Source organism: Vipera berus (genome assembly GCF_964194415.1).
Source record: "Vipera berus genome assembly, chromosome: 3".
Classification (NCBI taxonomy): Eukaryota; Metazoa; Chordata; class Lepidosauria; order Squamata; family Viperidae; genus Vipera; species Vipera berus.
In genome coordinates, this window is record NC_138204.1 from 197,365,516 (window position 1) to 197,382,534 (window position 17,019).

At 39.1% G+C, this 17,019-nt stretch overlaps 1 protein-coding gene across 1 annotated transcript; it reads right to left on the bottom strand.

Moving 5' to 3' along the window:
- Nucleotides 1-1,353: 1,353 nt before the first annotated feature.
- On the bottom strand, nucleotides 1,354-8,850 carry KCNV1 (potassium voltage-gated channel modifier subfamily V member 1; the record flags this gene model as incomplete). The annotated part of the gene is made up of 3 exons (XM_081322427.1): nucleotides 1,354-1,865; nucleotides 6,179-6,705; nucleotides 8,369-8,850. The coding sequence occupies 3 exons, from the start codon at nucleotides 8,848-8,850 to the stop codon at nucleotides 1,354-1,356; spliced, it is 1,521 nt and encodes a 506-aa protein (XP_081178553.1).
- Between the last annotated feature and the right edge of the window lie 8,169 nt (nucleotides 8,851-17,019).

A 17,019-nucleotide genomic window follows, 5' to 3' on the forward strand; every position in this document is an offset into this window, starting at 1 on the left:
TCTTAAACGGAAAGATTTTGCTCATTATTCTTTTTTACTTTTACCTCAGGTGTGCGGTGCAATCCTATTTGTGTCCTCACCATCAGGAGCTCCAGAAGGCAGCATGAATTTAGGGAGGCAACTGTGCTGACACCATCCTGATATGCAGAGTTGAAACCAAGCAACAGTCTGTGCCAGAGCGTTTGGAATGGAAATGCCAACAGATGATACCATTGACTCGGTGCCAGCCAGCGTTCATGTAACACAGAAATGGTGCTGAAAGCACTCATCAGTCATACAGTAGGACACTCGGCAGGAAGAGTCTTGATGAGACAGAAACCACGCAGAAAAAGCAACATCCTCCTGTTCACACACCAAGAGCTTGCAGCTAGTAGAATCCACTGTATCAATTATGTGTGGTGCTCCTTGACTTACAACAGCTCATTTAGTGACTGTTCAAAGTTACAATGGTACTGAAACCCATGGCAGCATCCCCTAGTGTCAAAATTCAGACACTAGGCAACTGACTCATATTTATGACAGTTGCAGTGTCCTAGGGTCATGTGATCACATTTTGCGACCTCCTGACAAGCAAGGTCTATGGAGAAGCCAGATTCACTTAACCACTGCCGTGATTCACTTAACAACTGTGGGGAGAAAGGTTGTACAATAGGGCAAAATTCGCTTCTCTGCCTCGCTTAGCAGCAGAAATTTGGGGCTCAATTGTGGTTGTGCTCAGTAGCCAGGAGAGGTTACTACTTGTGCAGGAACCCAAAGTGTATTGTACCATGGAGAATTATGTCATCACAAATAGCCTCACCTCTGCTGTTCAAGGTATTTTGTTGAAGCAAATCATTGCCATACACAGGCTTAGTAGAAAGCTGCCAACGTTGACATCCCCATAAGTATCATTTTGCTGTCTCTTTGCTAATACTTCTAGAATATGCTGCTTGTCAGTGGTTGACTTCTACTCTTTTAGTAGGCCCTTTCTTTTATTTTACATTCATACCAATACAGCAATATACACGTTGCTAATCTTTTATTCTTTTCATAATGGAATGAGCACAAAGGATTGCAGCCAAAGAACTGAATATTAATCCACTGGGATACATTTTTCCATTGTTTTCTAATGAAAGATGAAAAATGTTAAACAGAATTTGCATTTGTGTACCCTGAGATTATTACCTTTTGTTTTGTTTTGATTTTTAATACACCTTTGGACTATATTAGTTGTTCGTATGCTCAGCAGATAAGCAGATTTGCACAGGGGAAAATAAAGAACCATTAATTTTGCATTCGTTGCTGTTATTAAAGCTATTGCCACCTTAGGCATCTCTCATACTCTTGTGTGTGTTTGTGGGTAAGCATGTGTATTCAAAACCAAAACTCATCACCAGCACTGCTCCTGGTACTTGTTCTTTCTCGGCTTTTAAACTTCAACACATCCATTACACTTCGAGCATACACGTCTCGCAAATTAATGTTGATGTTAGAGTCACTCGACATATTCTTTGTGAGCTTCTTTAGAGCTTCCCGCTGGCGAAAGGCAGCTTCTTTTATCTTCAGGGTAAAATAGCAGGCAGAAAAGCGATCATTGATGATGGCAATTGGTAAAGCTAGGACCAATATTCCAGATAATATGCACATAAAGGCCACCACCTTGCCAATGGTTGTATCTGGTCTAATGTCTCCATAGCCAACTGTTGTCATGGAAGTGGTAGCCCACCACCAAGCACAAGGCACACTTGTGAAGCTTGTGTCATGGATACTTTGCTCAACGAAGTACTCTATGGTGGAAAAGATGGAGATGCCCACAGAGAGGAAAAGGAGAAGCATGCCAACCTCTTCGTAGCACTGTGTAATGGTCATCCCAAGGGAACGCAGACCTAAAACATAAAACAATATTTCAATTAGCAAGATACCCTCTTACTGCTTTTCTTCTTGATCAGTGAACCAGAGTGGGAAGAAGTGGCATTCATTCAATCAAATTATCTTTTCCATTAAGCAGTAAATGGAAGACTGCCACTGTGATTTGGATCCTTCCAGATATATTGGGTTTTTACATTATCCTTATCCAACTTGGCTAGAAATTCTCTGAATTGTAGACTTGACACAGATGTCAACTTGGAGAAGTATCATGTAAAGCAGGCATGTCAAACTCGTGACAACATGTGACACTGTGTTGGGACTTTTTCCCCATTGCTGGCAATGGGGTGGACACGGTTTTGGTGTGATGCATCCAGCCTGTGGGCCGGCAGTTTAACATGCCTGATGTAAGTATCCATCTTATCACCCTATTAAAAGAAGTTTGTCTTGATGTCAATGTCAGTCCTAAGCTCTTGGATGCCCTCTAGTAGTGGGGATTTCAACTCCCAGAATTCAAAGCAAATTCTGGAGTGGAAGTCCACAGATCACATTTCATAAGGAAGCACTTGATATATCTGGAACCCTTCTGAATATGTGACTCCATAACTAAGCTAGGTCTAGAGTTGAAGCTCCATAAGAAGGCTTCATTGAAATTATTATCTTACAGTCATTGGTGGCTTATTAAGTGAAGCATAAAGATTCATGAGCCTGATAATGTCAAAAAAGTGCTTTGTCCCTGGCTCTTAGATGAAAGATTTAACATCTTCTCAGGAAAAGCACATCAAAAACTAATGGTAAGTTTTTTATAACTTTTAAAATCTTATGCATTCACTTCTAATCTTAAATATGCATCACACTTTTTTTAAAAACTATGTGACTGAAATAAGAAAAAATGGCAAAAGTCAATGGTTAATGACAAAGAAATCTACCATTCTTTTAATTCAAACAATAAAAATACATGTCACCCTCAAATTCCTAACACAAAACAATTATATTACTGGTATCCACATTATTGTTCTCACCCAGTGTTTAATAACAAATTAAGCCCACAACACCCAAGATGTCTCAGGTTATCAAATGGCTTGCGTAAGGCCAAGAGACCATTTCCTTGACATTACTAGAGTCAGTTCCCACATTCTGCTTTAACAGTTGAAGCAGAAAAACAGATTCAGCTTTTATTATATGTAGGTGTTAAAGAGTGCTCAAGGGGAAACAATTTCTTCCTATACAAGTACTTTTGCATAATCTTCATTTTCATGTGCCCTTTGATAATGGCATCATACTGCTAGCTCATATTTACAGTTGCTTATTGGTTTGGAATTATCCAGAAGTTGATAAGAGTTCCTGCTTCACCAATAATCTTCCCATTTTTGTTTTTGCTATTTAAATCTTCCCAGCACGAGTCTGCTCATATGCTGGAAAGGAGAAGAGATAGGAATCTTTCTAACCTCCCCATCTATTGATAGCTGTGTTCTCATAGAATTAATTTTCATCACTCATGGTTATTTGACAACCAAGAGAGAATAACTCCTTTGGGAGGGGGGACTTCCTGTTGAGAACCATGGCAGCAGGATAGTATTATGCAGTGGAACTGGTGTGAGATGCAAGCTCCTGGCTGCTGAAATTCCCCCTGGATCAAGCAGAGATTTTCGAGATAGCCCATGTGGCTCCTTGTGAGTTTACCACAGGAATCAATGTTTTGCAGCCAGCTTATGAGTTCAACAGTTAGAAGTTGAGGTAGGAACCATCTTTGCTCACAGTTGTGAACATAGCCTATTTAAAGGACATAATTGTTGATCGGGTCCCACCTTTTAATCATTTTGAATTTCTTTCTTTCTTTCTTTTTAAATTGTTTTGGAAATATTAAGACCCTTTGGAACATTAAGTATTACAGCAATTACTGGGTGAGCTGCCTTCTCCTTAGAGAAAGAATCTTTAATATGATTTCAAAGATTGGGGATAAATAGAATTTTTTTATTAAACAGCAAAATGATGTTTAGAATATTGATTTCAAAAGATAATAATGGATTAAGGATCTAGATGGACTTGGACTATAATCTTAAATTAACTGAATCCTTCTCATGGGAAGTTACAATTGTTTGGGTTTTCTGAAGTAAAAACAAGATATAATGGGACTTCAATAGTGGACACAAGAGGGAGCTAGAGAATAGTAAAATTTTACAATTGGAAAAAAATTAGAGTAAACTATCCTATCAGTGAGTCTTGTGATGGATATTTATGACAAACTGGTCTTTGACATTTTTTACTAGTATAGATAGGTGGAATGGTAAGGAAGCAAAAGTTTCATTGCCTAAACAAGATATGCAATTACTAAATCACAAAAGAGATGTGAATAACTTTCTTTTTACTGGATATATAAAAGAGACCTGTCAAAGTCTTGAAGAATTTTTTGAGAAGTGATCAAACAAAAAAAAAAGAAATTTTCTTGCTAGATACACAAAAGAGTCTGTTAAAGTTCCGAAAGATTTCTTGAGAAAGAACAAAAAAAGATTACAAGAATTCAAAATCTGTAACTTTACTTGAAGAGGCTAAAGATCAGGATCATTAAAAGCACATGGAAGAAATACAGGGTTGCCGTATTCAATTAAAATTAAGATAGTAACCCTTTGTGGATTTTTTTTCTGATAAAGAACATATGATAAGGCTTTTGGATTTCATTTTCTAGTTAACAGAGGAAAATGGGCTGAAGAGAATATATATTGTAAGTTAAATGATGGTGTTAAATTAAATTGTCTGTTTTTGTTGTGAGAGTCAACTGTGCTAGCAACGAGATAAGATACCAACTGATTGGTTCATAGTTCCCTAGGAACAACAACCCCCACCTTCTGTTCCCATCTCATGATTAATAGCATCTACTTTTTGGGTGTACTTTAATTGTATTTGCCAATGATGTCACAATTTTCTGATTGTAACCCTTTAAATCCCCATTTCCTTAGCACAAATCTCTGCACTTGTTTTGGAATTTTTAATTCCAAGTGACCTCTAATTTTCTTCCTTAATTTGGTAAATTGCTGCAGGCAGCTTGACTAATTAATACTCCTGTAGTAAAGGTGCTCAGGTTTCTTTTTTTGGCAAAACGTTTACCTCAGACTCATTACCATTCATTCTCTTACTTAGAAGCAAAGAAACAAGCAAAATGACACTATTGTGAAAAGTATTTGGGAAGGGATCAGAGAGCAGGAACAGGTTTTGCATATAGAAAAGCCAGTCAGAAGTAACAGGTGGCCAGTTAGAAAGACTTTTGTTTTTCATTCTGAAGGGCCTATGTCATATTTTGTATGTTAATTCCCTTTCACTATTGGTAATCCAAGACTTTGGATGGACGAGATTCAGCTTCTGGTGCTACTTACCTTCCTTAAGATAATTCTGAGGAAGGGGAAAAATGGAGCTGATTGGAATGATGGCAAAGCACTGAGGCTTTGACAAATGTCCCCCAAATTAAATGACTGCAAAAAGCTCAGGTTCTTGCCGGAAAGTCTTCCAAATTCTATCACTGTTCAAGCCTTTTTGGGGTTGAGCAGGAGAATGCTTGTGATTCTCCATCTTTACCGACAACTTCCTTGTACCAATAAAGGGAAATATTTGTAGCTCAGGGTAGAAATGAGGCCTGCTTGGTGCTCTGGGAGCTTCGTTGTTTTCTTGCAGATGTTGTATTACCAAAACTAAGTAACATCATCAGTGCTGGTGCTAATGTTGCTGATGTTACCTAGCTTGGGTACTGAAACATCTGCAAGAAAACAGAGAATACCAAGGACCCCTCACTTATTCTTTCTCTATTCAAAGAAATAGGTGTGCCATCTGAAATTTGTACCCACCATAATCTGAAGGCTTGATTTTGGAACCTATTTCCACTAAAAATAGGTGAGTTCCTTTGAAGGAACCTCCAACTCAACTTGGCCTGCCCCCCACCTACCCCCCGCAAACCACTCCCACCCCCAAACTAGTTTAAAAAGTTTAGCCTCAGAGCACTTCTGATAAAAGTGTGTTTGTGGGGGGAGGGCGACAAGTGGTACAAGTGAATTATCTATGGAGATTCTCAGTCCTCCAAGTCGTGGTTGTTGCACAGGTGCTTAAGAATGGAAGAAGCTTCTTAGATGAGGAGCAAAATGTTTTAAGGGGGAAAAAAAACAATTGCCTTTTGTAAAAGCACCTTTGGGGTTGGTGAATTGGAATACTGCAAGTACAAGCAGCTTTGGGGAATCTTACCTATTTGGTAATTCAGTTTCTTAATTCATTCCCTTCCCCCCAACCCCTGCTGTTCCCTGAAGTCTCCCAAGAAGAATGAGAGGCTCCCAACACCACATGGATTTACCTGTTGAATGCCTGCCCAACTTCAACATCCGCAGACCTCTCAGCAGCCTCAGCACTTGCACAATACGTCCCATGTTTTCCAGCTCCTGGGAGCTGTGTCCGCCCCGTAAACTCTCTACCAACAGTGTGATGTAGAAGGGCAAAATGGCCAGAAGGTCTATGATATTTGCTACATTCTTTAAAAATCGCCACCGATTCCGCGCACAGAGAAAGCGTAACAAAAGTTCTCCTGTGAACCAAGCAATACACACATGCTCCAGGATGTCAAGTAGCTGGGCTGGCATCCAGGTCAATTCCACTGAAATCAGAGCCATGTTGGCAATTGAAATGATGACAAAAACCATAGAGATTGTGCCAAAAGTCCTGGCAGCTACAGAAGAAGCCGGTTTTTCTAAGACTTCCCATAGCTTTTGTCTGGTGGTGGAACACAGAGTTCCAGAGAAATCCTCTTCCTCAACTTGGGCATCCAATTCTTCAGCATCTTTCTTGATGTCCAAAGTTTCACTCAGTTCTTTCCTTCTGAAGTACCTGCATAGAGCAGTCAGCTATTAATATTACACTACTGGAAGTCAATATATAAAATAAGTGGAAAACCTTTTGAGATAGCTATTTCTGAACTTCCCTGGTAGACAGTATTACTAGAGTCTGCTAATGGTGGGCAAAGATTACTTTTGGAAATGAATATTGGATTAATTTTCTCAAAGGATCCTTTCTCATTATAAGCCAAGCCAATCTGAAAAAGAGGCACAGAATGTTCAGAGGTCTTGAAGAGAACCAGTAACTTCTAATATGTGTTTTGGAGAAAGAATAGAAAGAAAATTCCCAAGCGACAGCATACCCAACTTGAATAGCAAGTGGGAGGTTAAGAATATATATTTTGAAGCTGAAGTGCAAAAGTGAATGATTATCCAAGCTATCCCTGTGCAGGCAGGCTGCGTTTGAATCATCAAAAAATGTAATCAAGTCTTGATAAGGGAAGAATTCAATTTAATTCTTTAAGTAATTCAACATAAACTCACTTATCAAAATAAATACAGACACCCTATGGTTAATCAGACGGGTTGCTCCACAATACCATTGAAAATGATGTGAGGAAGAAGCAACAAACAATTGAGGAAGAAAATGTGGTAGAATCCTTTTCACCCATATTATATATGCAATTTCAGATCTAATTTTACTACTACAAGCTGCTCTAGTACAGGCTAATTCTGATAAGGATTAATGTGGAATAAATTCAATGAGAAATAAAAATTGAGTTGCCATAAACTAACACCATACTGTTGTGTGACTTGAGTTGGAATAAAGGATGATCATTCATCAAGACAATATCCCTGCCAAACATCCTGATTTGCTTTAGAACACCTACGCGCAGCTCATGCATTTTTGCATTTCAGAGGACATTCCCTGAATTTTAATAATATTTTTGTGACTTTACTTAGGTTTCTTTATGTATTGCTTTTTTTTTTGGGGGGGGGGGGGGAAATATCAACACTGATTTGGTTTCAAGTTGGAATTTTCCCAACAGTTGTTTACTGTATTTATAGATTTGCTTTTATTTTACTCATATATTATTACAGTGAGCCATGTGAAGTTTCTGCTTAAACAAATAGTAGTTAATTCAAGTAAACAATTGAAACAGGTGGAGAATGAAATTCACAGGTGGAATAAGAATTAACTTTAATATTTTTGGAAGTGGTAACTCAAGGATGGATCTAGTCTACCAGATCCAAGTTCAATATCAGCACAATTTAACTTAGTGATGAACATCATTTTTTTCATCAAGATCCAGTTCTAAGAGAAAACTGATGGGAGCCATATTACATGTTAGTAGTAAATTGAGGTAAAGGGATAGATTGCTCTTGCCAAATATTTCCATTGCTTGCTCACAAAGGACTTCTGAAATAAGGTGAAGATTACCCACCCTTGATTAATCTCCTAGTCTGAAATATCAACAGGGTTTTTAAAAATATTTATTTGTATATTTCTTAATCTATTTTTAAAGACAAGACAACATGATAGTCAAGAGAGGAATTGTGGGCAGAAGAACTTTCTCACTATTTTCAAATCACAGCGAGTCATTTCTGGGCTACTCATATATGTTTCTCTAATTTGTGTTAACTTTGCCTTTACATCTTCCTATAACCAAATTAACTAAGCCACTCTGATGGATTTCTGCCCCCAAATTGCTCACCTGTCCCTGCAGCAGGAATCAATCATGAGCTCATCCAGCCCCCAATATTGGATCTCCTGCAGAAAGGAAAGCGCACACAGCTGATCCATTACATGTAGCCTGCCAGTTTGGTAATAGTTATGGACATAACTGAATGCTTGAGAGTTCCGATCAAAAAAATATTCATTCTCCACCAAGTTGGCATCATCACAGAGGTCCAAGAGGCTGGAGGCAACATCCTGGGCAGCTGAAACCATTACTGCTAGCTTGCCCAGCCGAGTGTCTGGATAGCAACAAAGCTTCTTCTGGGAGAGCACAAAGCGGGCACCTCCAACGTTGACGATCATCCATTCCAAGGACGGAGCTATGTGCTGTAGCAAAGGTCCTGGCCCTTCCTCACTATAGAAGACACTGGATTCCAAAGAATCAAAGGATGTGCTCTCACCTAATTCCTCTCCAGAGGCCCCAGAAGAAAGGGACAAGCAGCAAGGAGGTGACTTCATCCTTCAGCTCCAACAGCAGCTTTTGGTCTCCTGGAGAAAAGTGTTAGTTAATGATGAAAACTGATTCCGGAGTTAAAGGAACAAAATTATTATTTTTTCTCTGAATATCCTAAGGATCAGGACTACAAGCATCATTTTCATTCATTGTTACACTACATAATTATGGAATCTGGCACTAATGCCAAACTATGAAAACTTCAAGTTTTGTTCTGTTTTTAGATAACCTTTATTATCATTTTTTACTGTGGGCACACTGGCACACATTAAAAATGAAATTCTGTTACCTACTTCCAAAGGTGTACACATACATAACACACATATAAACATGCTATATACAGCATATAAAGGTAAAGGTTCTGCCGCACATGCGTGCTAGTCATTTCCGACTCTAGGGGCCGGTGCTTATCTCCGTTTCAAAGCCGAAGAGCCAGCGCTTGTCCGAGGACGTCTCCGTGGTCATGTGGCCGGCATGACTAGACGCCAAAGGTGCACAGAACGCTGTTACCTTCCCACCGTAGTGGTCCCTACTTTTCTACTTGCATTTTTACGTGCTTTCGAACTGCTAGGTTGGCAGAAGCTGGGACGAGTAACAGGCGCTCACTCTGCTACGTGGCACTCGGGATTCGACCCACCAAACTGCTGACCTTCTGATCGACAAGCTCAGCGTCCTAACCCACTGAGCCACCATGTCCCAGATACAACATATAAACACATACAAATATCAATCACTGTCCATCTTGAATACATAATGGAAAGGTAAAGCTTGAGAGTTCACAAGGTTAATACTATATGGAACAAAAGTGTGATGGAATCTGGATGTTCTGCTTCGGATACCACGAAGCCTCCTCCCAGAGGCTTTAGAATGCTTATGAAAATTAAAATACATATAAATAAAAAAACAAGGGTATTGTCACCAATCTTTGCCTATTTGGTGTTGAAGACCCAACATATCTGGGAGGTACCAAATAAACTAAACTCTAGATCTTTACAACCTCCATGTCTTTGTTCCCCTCATACAAGCAGCTTGTGATAATATTAAATCTCTCTCTGTGTGTGTTTGTGTGTATACACAAATGGAAAAGCATACTAAATTTCTAACACAAATATTCAGATTTTTCAGCATGAATTTTGTGGATGCAGAATGTTGGTGTGCTTGGCATAGGATGTAGATGTTTGAAACCAGTCATGGAACTGTGAACAACCAGATATAAAAGTATTTATGTGAACCTTTTCCAACAGCACTGGAAAAAAATCTGCAGTTTAAACCACAGATTTATCAATTTTTTTTGTACCTCTTTTTTATTTTCAGTGATGCTGAAAAGGTCATCTGTGGTTGTAAACCCCAGATTTTTCTCATTCTCAGCACTTTTCCTCATCATTTCCCAATTTCCATTGCTGTTGAAAAGGTCATCTATAAAAACATTCTGCACTGGGTGAAACCATCTGGAGGGTTCCAGGCAAGGCTGTTCTAAATCATACATGTAGTTGGACCTTATGTAGACATTCAACTCAGGGGAGTCTTGGATTCAAGTTCACCTCCAATTCTGGAATACCAAAGGTGCTTTTTCCAAAAGGCAATAGATTTTCTTTCTTTTTCTTTCTTTCTTTCTTTCTTTCTTTCTTTCTTTCTTTCTTTCTTTCTTTCTTTCTTTCTTTCTTTCTTTCTTTCTTTCTTTTCTTTTCTCTCTTTCTTTTTTTTTAAAGTCACTTCTTATCCAAGAAGTTTCTTCAGTTTTTTTCAGCTTCTTGGGTGAGAAGGAAAATGTTTTCAAAGAAAAACAAAACACAACACAACAAAACAAGGAAGTCCAGTTGCCTTTTGGAAAACATATCTTTGGGACAACCATGACCTGGATGATTGAGAATTTCCATAGACATCCAACTTTGGAAGCTCTGTAGGTGACTGTGGACCAGTGATTAATTCTCAGCCAACCCATCCCAAGCAACAGTTGTGTTGAAAAACAGGAAGTATACTGTATATGTCATCTTGATATTCTGGTAGGAACTTCAAGTTCCTAACAGCAGCATATGACTAAGGAGGTTAGATTAACAGATAGTCTCACTATTCATGTCTAGAAAAAAGAGTGACATTATAGACTCTGGGACTGTAGACAAGTGTAATTCAGCCTTCATTTATTAGTGAATATATTAAAGCAGAATCTGTGCGAGTGGCTTGATCCTCTTTCCCGGAGTCTTCCTAAATGAATGGAGTGATGTCTCACTTAAGAGATATGGTTGAAATACCCATCTGGTTCACATCTGCCATGGTTTGAAAAACTCCTTTTTCTTTCCCGACTCCAAGAATGTCTTAAATCTAATACATAAAATATGAATGGAATGCATAAGATGGAGAAAAAAAGGCCAATGAATCACTATTCACTTCATCATCAATTGTAATCATGTAGCATTGATATGCTTTCACTGGAGCTTTTGTTGACAGATGCTGAGATCACTAAATGCTTGTTTTTAAGTAACATCACTTTTTATACCTCTGGAAGGTATATTTTTTATATTTGCAGTCAGGGTTTTACTCAGATTTCCCTGGAAAATGACCAGCCATTCAATCATTACCGGTCTTCCTGCAAACATTTATAATACCTTCAATTGGTTATTCCTTGCCTAACCAAAATGGACAATTATTACCTTGATTATTATTCTGAATAATAGATACTTTCTAAAATTATAAAAAGCTATCTTATCCTTGATTGGGGGAGGGAGTGGAGGGGTCTGGAATCCAAAAATCATAGTTGAGATCAATCCAAATGGTGTGTGATTATTTTTGAATTCTTAAGAACTCTTTATCAGGCATAATGACGAGGGGAGGAGGAGAGAAATACAGAAGAATCAGGCTAATTATTTTAAGGCAGGAGATCTACAAATTGGATCATGTTACCCTTGACATACAGTACTATTGAAGTAAATCACATAGGATGGCATTCAATAATTACTCAATTCCCAATATATCTATTATTTCCTTTAAAATTACTGGAACATAGTTAAACAGTGGCATTGACCGTTGACCTAATTTGGAGCATATTAACATTTCTTCTGTAATAAGGACATTTTTCTTTCCATGGAACTTAACTAGACTGCAGTCCTATGCTCACTTATGGAGAGTAAGTCCTATGAAACATAAAGGGATTCACTTATCGGTAATGCGAGCAGGAACATGTCAATAATCTTTATTGCTCTAGGAAGAGTTTGCATTCACATTAAAGTGCCGATAAAATTGGCTCATTTATTTTTAATTAGTAGTTCAATTCTCCATCTCCTTTTGTGCACGTTGTAATTGCAAACCATTCTTTTACCAAGCTTTCAAGTGTCTTGCCTGTATTAGGCAATTTTTTCCCAATTAGAAAAAAAACTATTAAATGCTTAATGAAGATAATGTCAATAATGTCTATTTCCATTCATGCATCTTTTAATCATACTCATTAATTATAATCATCAGTCAAAGAAAAGTTGTGTATATATTTTTTGGTAAAAATAAGGACTAATAACTGGTTTGCAGAGAGTCCTGACCAGTTTTATGTCAGGTAGTAGCAAAATCATCTAACACCTCTGGCTGCGTAAGCCCAGATTGATCCAGAGACAGCAAAGTCCAACACACCTTGGAAGCACAATCTCTTGACCTTACCGCTTTGCAAGCGTGCAAAGGGGATTTCGGTCTGAGAAACAGGGATGCATCAATTCCAGTTAAAAAAATACGTGCCAGAAGTTGCTTTAAACTGATGTTTAAGGACTCTCAAAAAAGTCACGCTGGAGACTACTATAGAATGCCACAGTTATATGTGATTGCAACCGATGGTGCATTTTTCCTCTTTCCAGAAGGGAACGTCAGTGAGCATCCTACGATTTACTACTGAATAAGCTTGCCACTATCAGTTTAATATGAATATAGACAACCCAAGACATGAAAAAGTAAATACCCGAAGCGCCGTAGAGGATAAGAAGAAAGAATAAAGAGAGGGAGGAGGGGAGGAAGGAAGGAAGGTAAAGAGGGGAAAAAAAGAGACGGGTGACTCATTTTTACTCCAACTGCTAAAGGGCGCACTTTCCCGTCCAAAGCTGAGAAGCGCAACGGGACATCCAACTTACCTGCTTCCCTTCTTGCGACCCAGGACATCTGGGCTGCTACGCTCAAGCGGCTGCCCTTCCTCCCGGCTCGCCTTCCCCCCTCCAAAATAATCTTGCTTTTTCCGTGGGCTTCCAGAGAGCTTCGCTGGGCGCCCGCTTCCCAGCCCGCTTCTCCGGCTCTCAACTTGGAGAGCGCCGTTCCAATGGAGACGCTGGGCTGATCACGTGAGAAAACGCGAGCCCAACTCCGAGGGAGCAGGAGGAGCTTTAATACGCCCGGCTTCTTTGCAAGACCCGGAGAGCGGTGAGTGAAATGCGAGCGAGTCTCTTCGGACAGAAAGCCGTGCAAGAGATTGAGAAGCCCAGTTTGGGAAATGGCTTTGTTTTGAATTAGACCGAGGCGGAGCTCGAATGTCAAGCGCGAGTGGGTTCACACAACGTCTAAGCGGTCACTTGTCTGAGATGGTATAGGTTGTCCTGCTCGTTGAGCAGGGGGCTGGACTAGAAGACCTGCAAGGTCCCTTCCAGCTTCTATTCTATTCTATTCTATTCTATTCTATTCTATTCTATTCTATTCTATTCTATTCTATTCTATTCTATTCTATTCTATTCTATTCTATTCTATTCTATTCTATTCTATTCTATTCTATTCTATTCTATTCTCTCCCAGAATCCCCCAGCTAATATCTGGCTGGGGATTTCTGGGAGCTGAAGTTCATACATCTTACAGTTGCCAGGTTTGGGATACGCTGGTGTGAATCCTTGCATTTGGAACAAATTTGTCACTTCTTTGCTCTTGTTTTAGATAAGCATTGGGCTAAGGAAATAACTGTACAATTGCAGGATGCACATGGCATGTAAGACCAACCAACAAATATGATGTCTTGGTAACTATTAGTGGTGCAGGCAATGCGCTGAACTAGAAACGGTCCAATCCCATTTTAGTGTGGTTGAATCCAACCATTAGTATGGAGAGCGGTTGTATTATCCAGGACCTTTCTGAGACATGGAGCTCTTCTGCTGAAGAACCAATGGTGAGAGTTATGGTCAAGGAAGTCCCTGAAGCCTTGTAAGGGGCACCTGGTTCCAGGGACTATTACAGAAAGTATTACAGAGGGTGGTGAGCACAGCACAAGACATTGTGGGCTGTTCCCTGACACCAGTGAATGACATTGTCAAGGCTCGCTGCCTTGGAAGAGTGAGAAAAATTCTCAGGGATGACTCACACTCTGGTCGGCACCTCTTTACTCTCCTACCATCGGGTAGAAGATACAGGAGTATAGCCAGCCATACCAACAGGCTGAAGAACAGCTTCTATCCATGGGCTGTCAGGCTCTTGAACAGGAAATAACTTTATGTATGATTGATTTGTGAGGCTGGTGTGGTGTGCAATTAGCTCACATGGTGTAACAAGATGGTGGGTTTGTTGTCACTGTGAGTTGTGGTGGGGGGGCACAAAGGGAGGCTCAGCCAATCTCAATGTATACATGGTTGTACTTTGACAATAAAGGTTCATTCACTCAGACAAACCTAGGGGGAGAAGAGACTTACTGAAATACACCTGCTCCCAATATGCTCAAGTTCTTGCAATATTTGTTCTTCCAATAATGCAACTCTAATAATTCAAGAAAGAGAGCTGTATATTTGTTCATTTACACACATTTAGGTAAAATAATTTTATCTCATGTCACTTCAAAAGTACTCCAAGAGGTCTTTTCACAAGCTTCTGCCATCAAGTCAGTGGACTTTGTTCTGCTGGAGAGTTAATAGTAGCTAAAAGGTTTTTAGTGCCAAACACAAGTATGCTTCTATATTCTTCTACCAGTTCTCATTTAATTTCATGAAGACAGCATGGTTTTCAATTTCCCCCCCAAAAAGAATATCATTACAGTGAAATTCTCATGGATCAGGTTTGTCTAGTGCTTATTTTGTTAGACATTGGTCAAGCTCGCTCTCTCTCTTTCTCTCTCTGTATGTGTGTGTCCTATCTCTTCCTGATCAATTACCAATCCAATGCTCTGCAGTTTCTCATCTTCTCATGCCTTTGTTTACTCCACAGTGAGCTTCTGTATTCTGTATTTTAAAAAATGTTCAAAAAATTCTCACCTGGAGAAATACAGTTGACTTCTGCACCCATTCCCCCCCCAACATTTTGGAGAGAAGTTTGGAAAACCATTTGTGCCCAGTCCCCCAGACCACCATTAAAACAGTTGGATTGGTATGGTCTAGACTAGTGTTTCTCAACCTCAGCAAATTTAAGATAGGTGGACTTCAATTCCCAGAATTCCTCAGCCACAGAAGAGTTACAAATGCAGTGATGGACCCAGTGTGATTCAGTATTCTGGTTTATTTAGGTTCTGATTGTGTAGAGAGCTATTGTTGTTGAATTTCAGTTGATGCAAATGTTATTCCTCTGATCTGAAAGCCTCATGAAGGTATGTCTGTGCATCCAGCCCATTCTTTATGAAGGGATGTATAATCCCTTGCAAAGGCAGGATCCAATATTGAACAGTGAATAAAACAGGATGTTTTATTTTGTTTATTATCACCACCAGATGGATTTATAACTGGCTGACCAACAACAGTCAATGTGTAATCCTTAATGGATTACATCTACATGGAGGGAACTATGCTTTTCAGTACCTCAAGGCTCTGTCTTAGAAATTTCCTGACAGTTAGAACAATTAACCAGTGGAACAGTTTGCCTCCAGAAGTTGTGGTGCTCCACCACTGGAGGTTTTTATGAAGAAATTGGGGAATTATATGTCTGAAAGGATGTAGGGTTTCCTGCTTGTTTAGGCGATTGGACTAGATGACCTTCAAGGTCCTTTCCAATTTGTTATTCTATTATTTTTGCCAGAATGCTTAAAATAGTGTTCATTGAATAGATGTGTGCCATGAAAACAATTGAGTGATGATTCCTTCTCAAAAGGTATGCATGTGCTGCATGAATTTGCTGGAATAATTCCAATGCGGATAAATGAGATTTGAGTTACGAAATCTTGCTGAAAATCACCCCTTGATCTCAACTCTACTCTCTGGAGCTCTAGAAATGAGAAAGCATAGTGTGTTTCCCTTTGAACTTCCAGTGATAAAAAGAGCATCACCTGCTGAAATGTTTTGCAGCTTTCTGGAAGACACAGGAACATCTACTTTTCTGCCCTTTCAATTAAAACAGGAAAAAGTATTATATATGTTTGCTATCTTAAATTATTTATTGAAAAAATAAAGTTGGGCCAAAAAAAAGAACCAACCTAAAATAAAGTCGGGACAATTTTCTGTTCTATTTAGTAATGGAACAAAATTCTAACCATGTAGTCATACAATGATACTCAGAACCCAAGCATTCAATAACTAATATGAATTTGTCATAAGATTGTTTTAAATGGTTAGAATTGAAAAAATGTCTCGATTGTTTTCCCCCCTCTTCTTAATATCATCAGACTGACTTACAAATTTCCCACCCTGTCAACTGCCATCAAGTTTATTCACTGGACGTACAGTTATGCATGCTTTGAAAATTAGTGCTATATAGACTCTCCGTGATTTTGGCATCTGTTGTCCATGATTAAAGCAACACCTTTAATGTTATGCTTCCACATAAGTTGGTCTGCTTTAAGGTATGGATTAATTAAAATTAAGAAATCAGAGGCACTGATGTTGGGGAGTTGCAATTAGAAATGACTCTTTAAGTTTGAAGAGAGCTTTGGAACTTTTACTTTAATCAATTTCATTTTGTACAGAAGAAGGAGGAGGAGGAGGAGGAATAGCAATAGCACTTAGACTTATTTACCACTTCACAGTGCTTTACAGCCCTCTCTAAGCGGTTTACAGAGTCAGCATATTGCCCCGAACAATCTGGACTCTCATTTTACTGACCTTGGAAGGACAGAAGGCAGAGTCAACCTTAAGCTGGTCAGGATTGGAGGAATTGAACTCCTGGCAGTGAGCAGAGTTAGCCTGCAATACTGGATTCTAACCACTGCACCACTACGGCTCTTATAAGTTCTGGTCAAAACAATTGTTATCAGTTGAAAGTCTGTACTTGTATGATTTTAAAAGTATTAGATGATTGTTTCTACATAGTAAGAC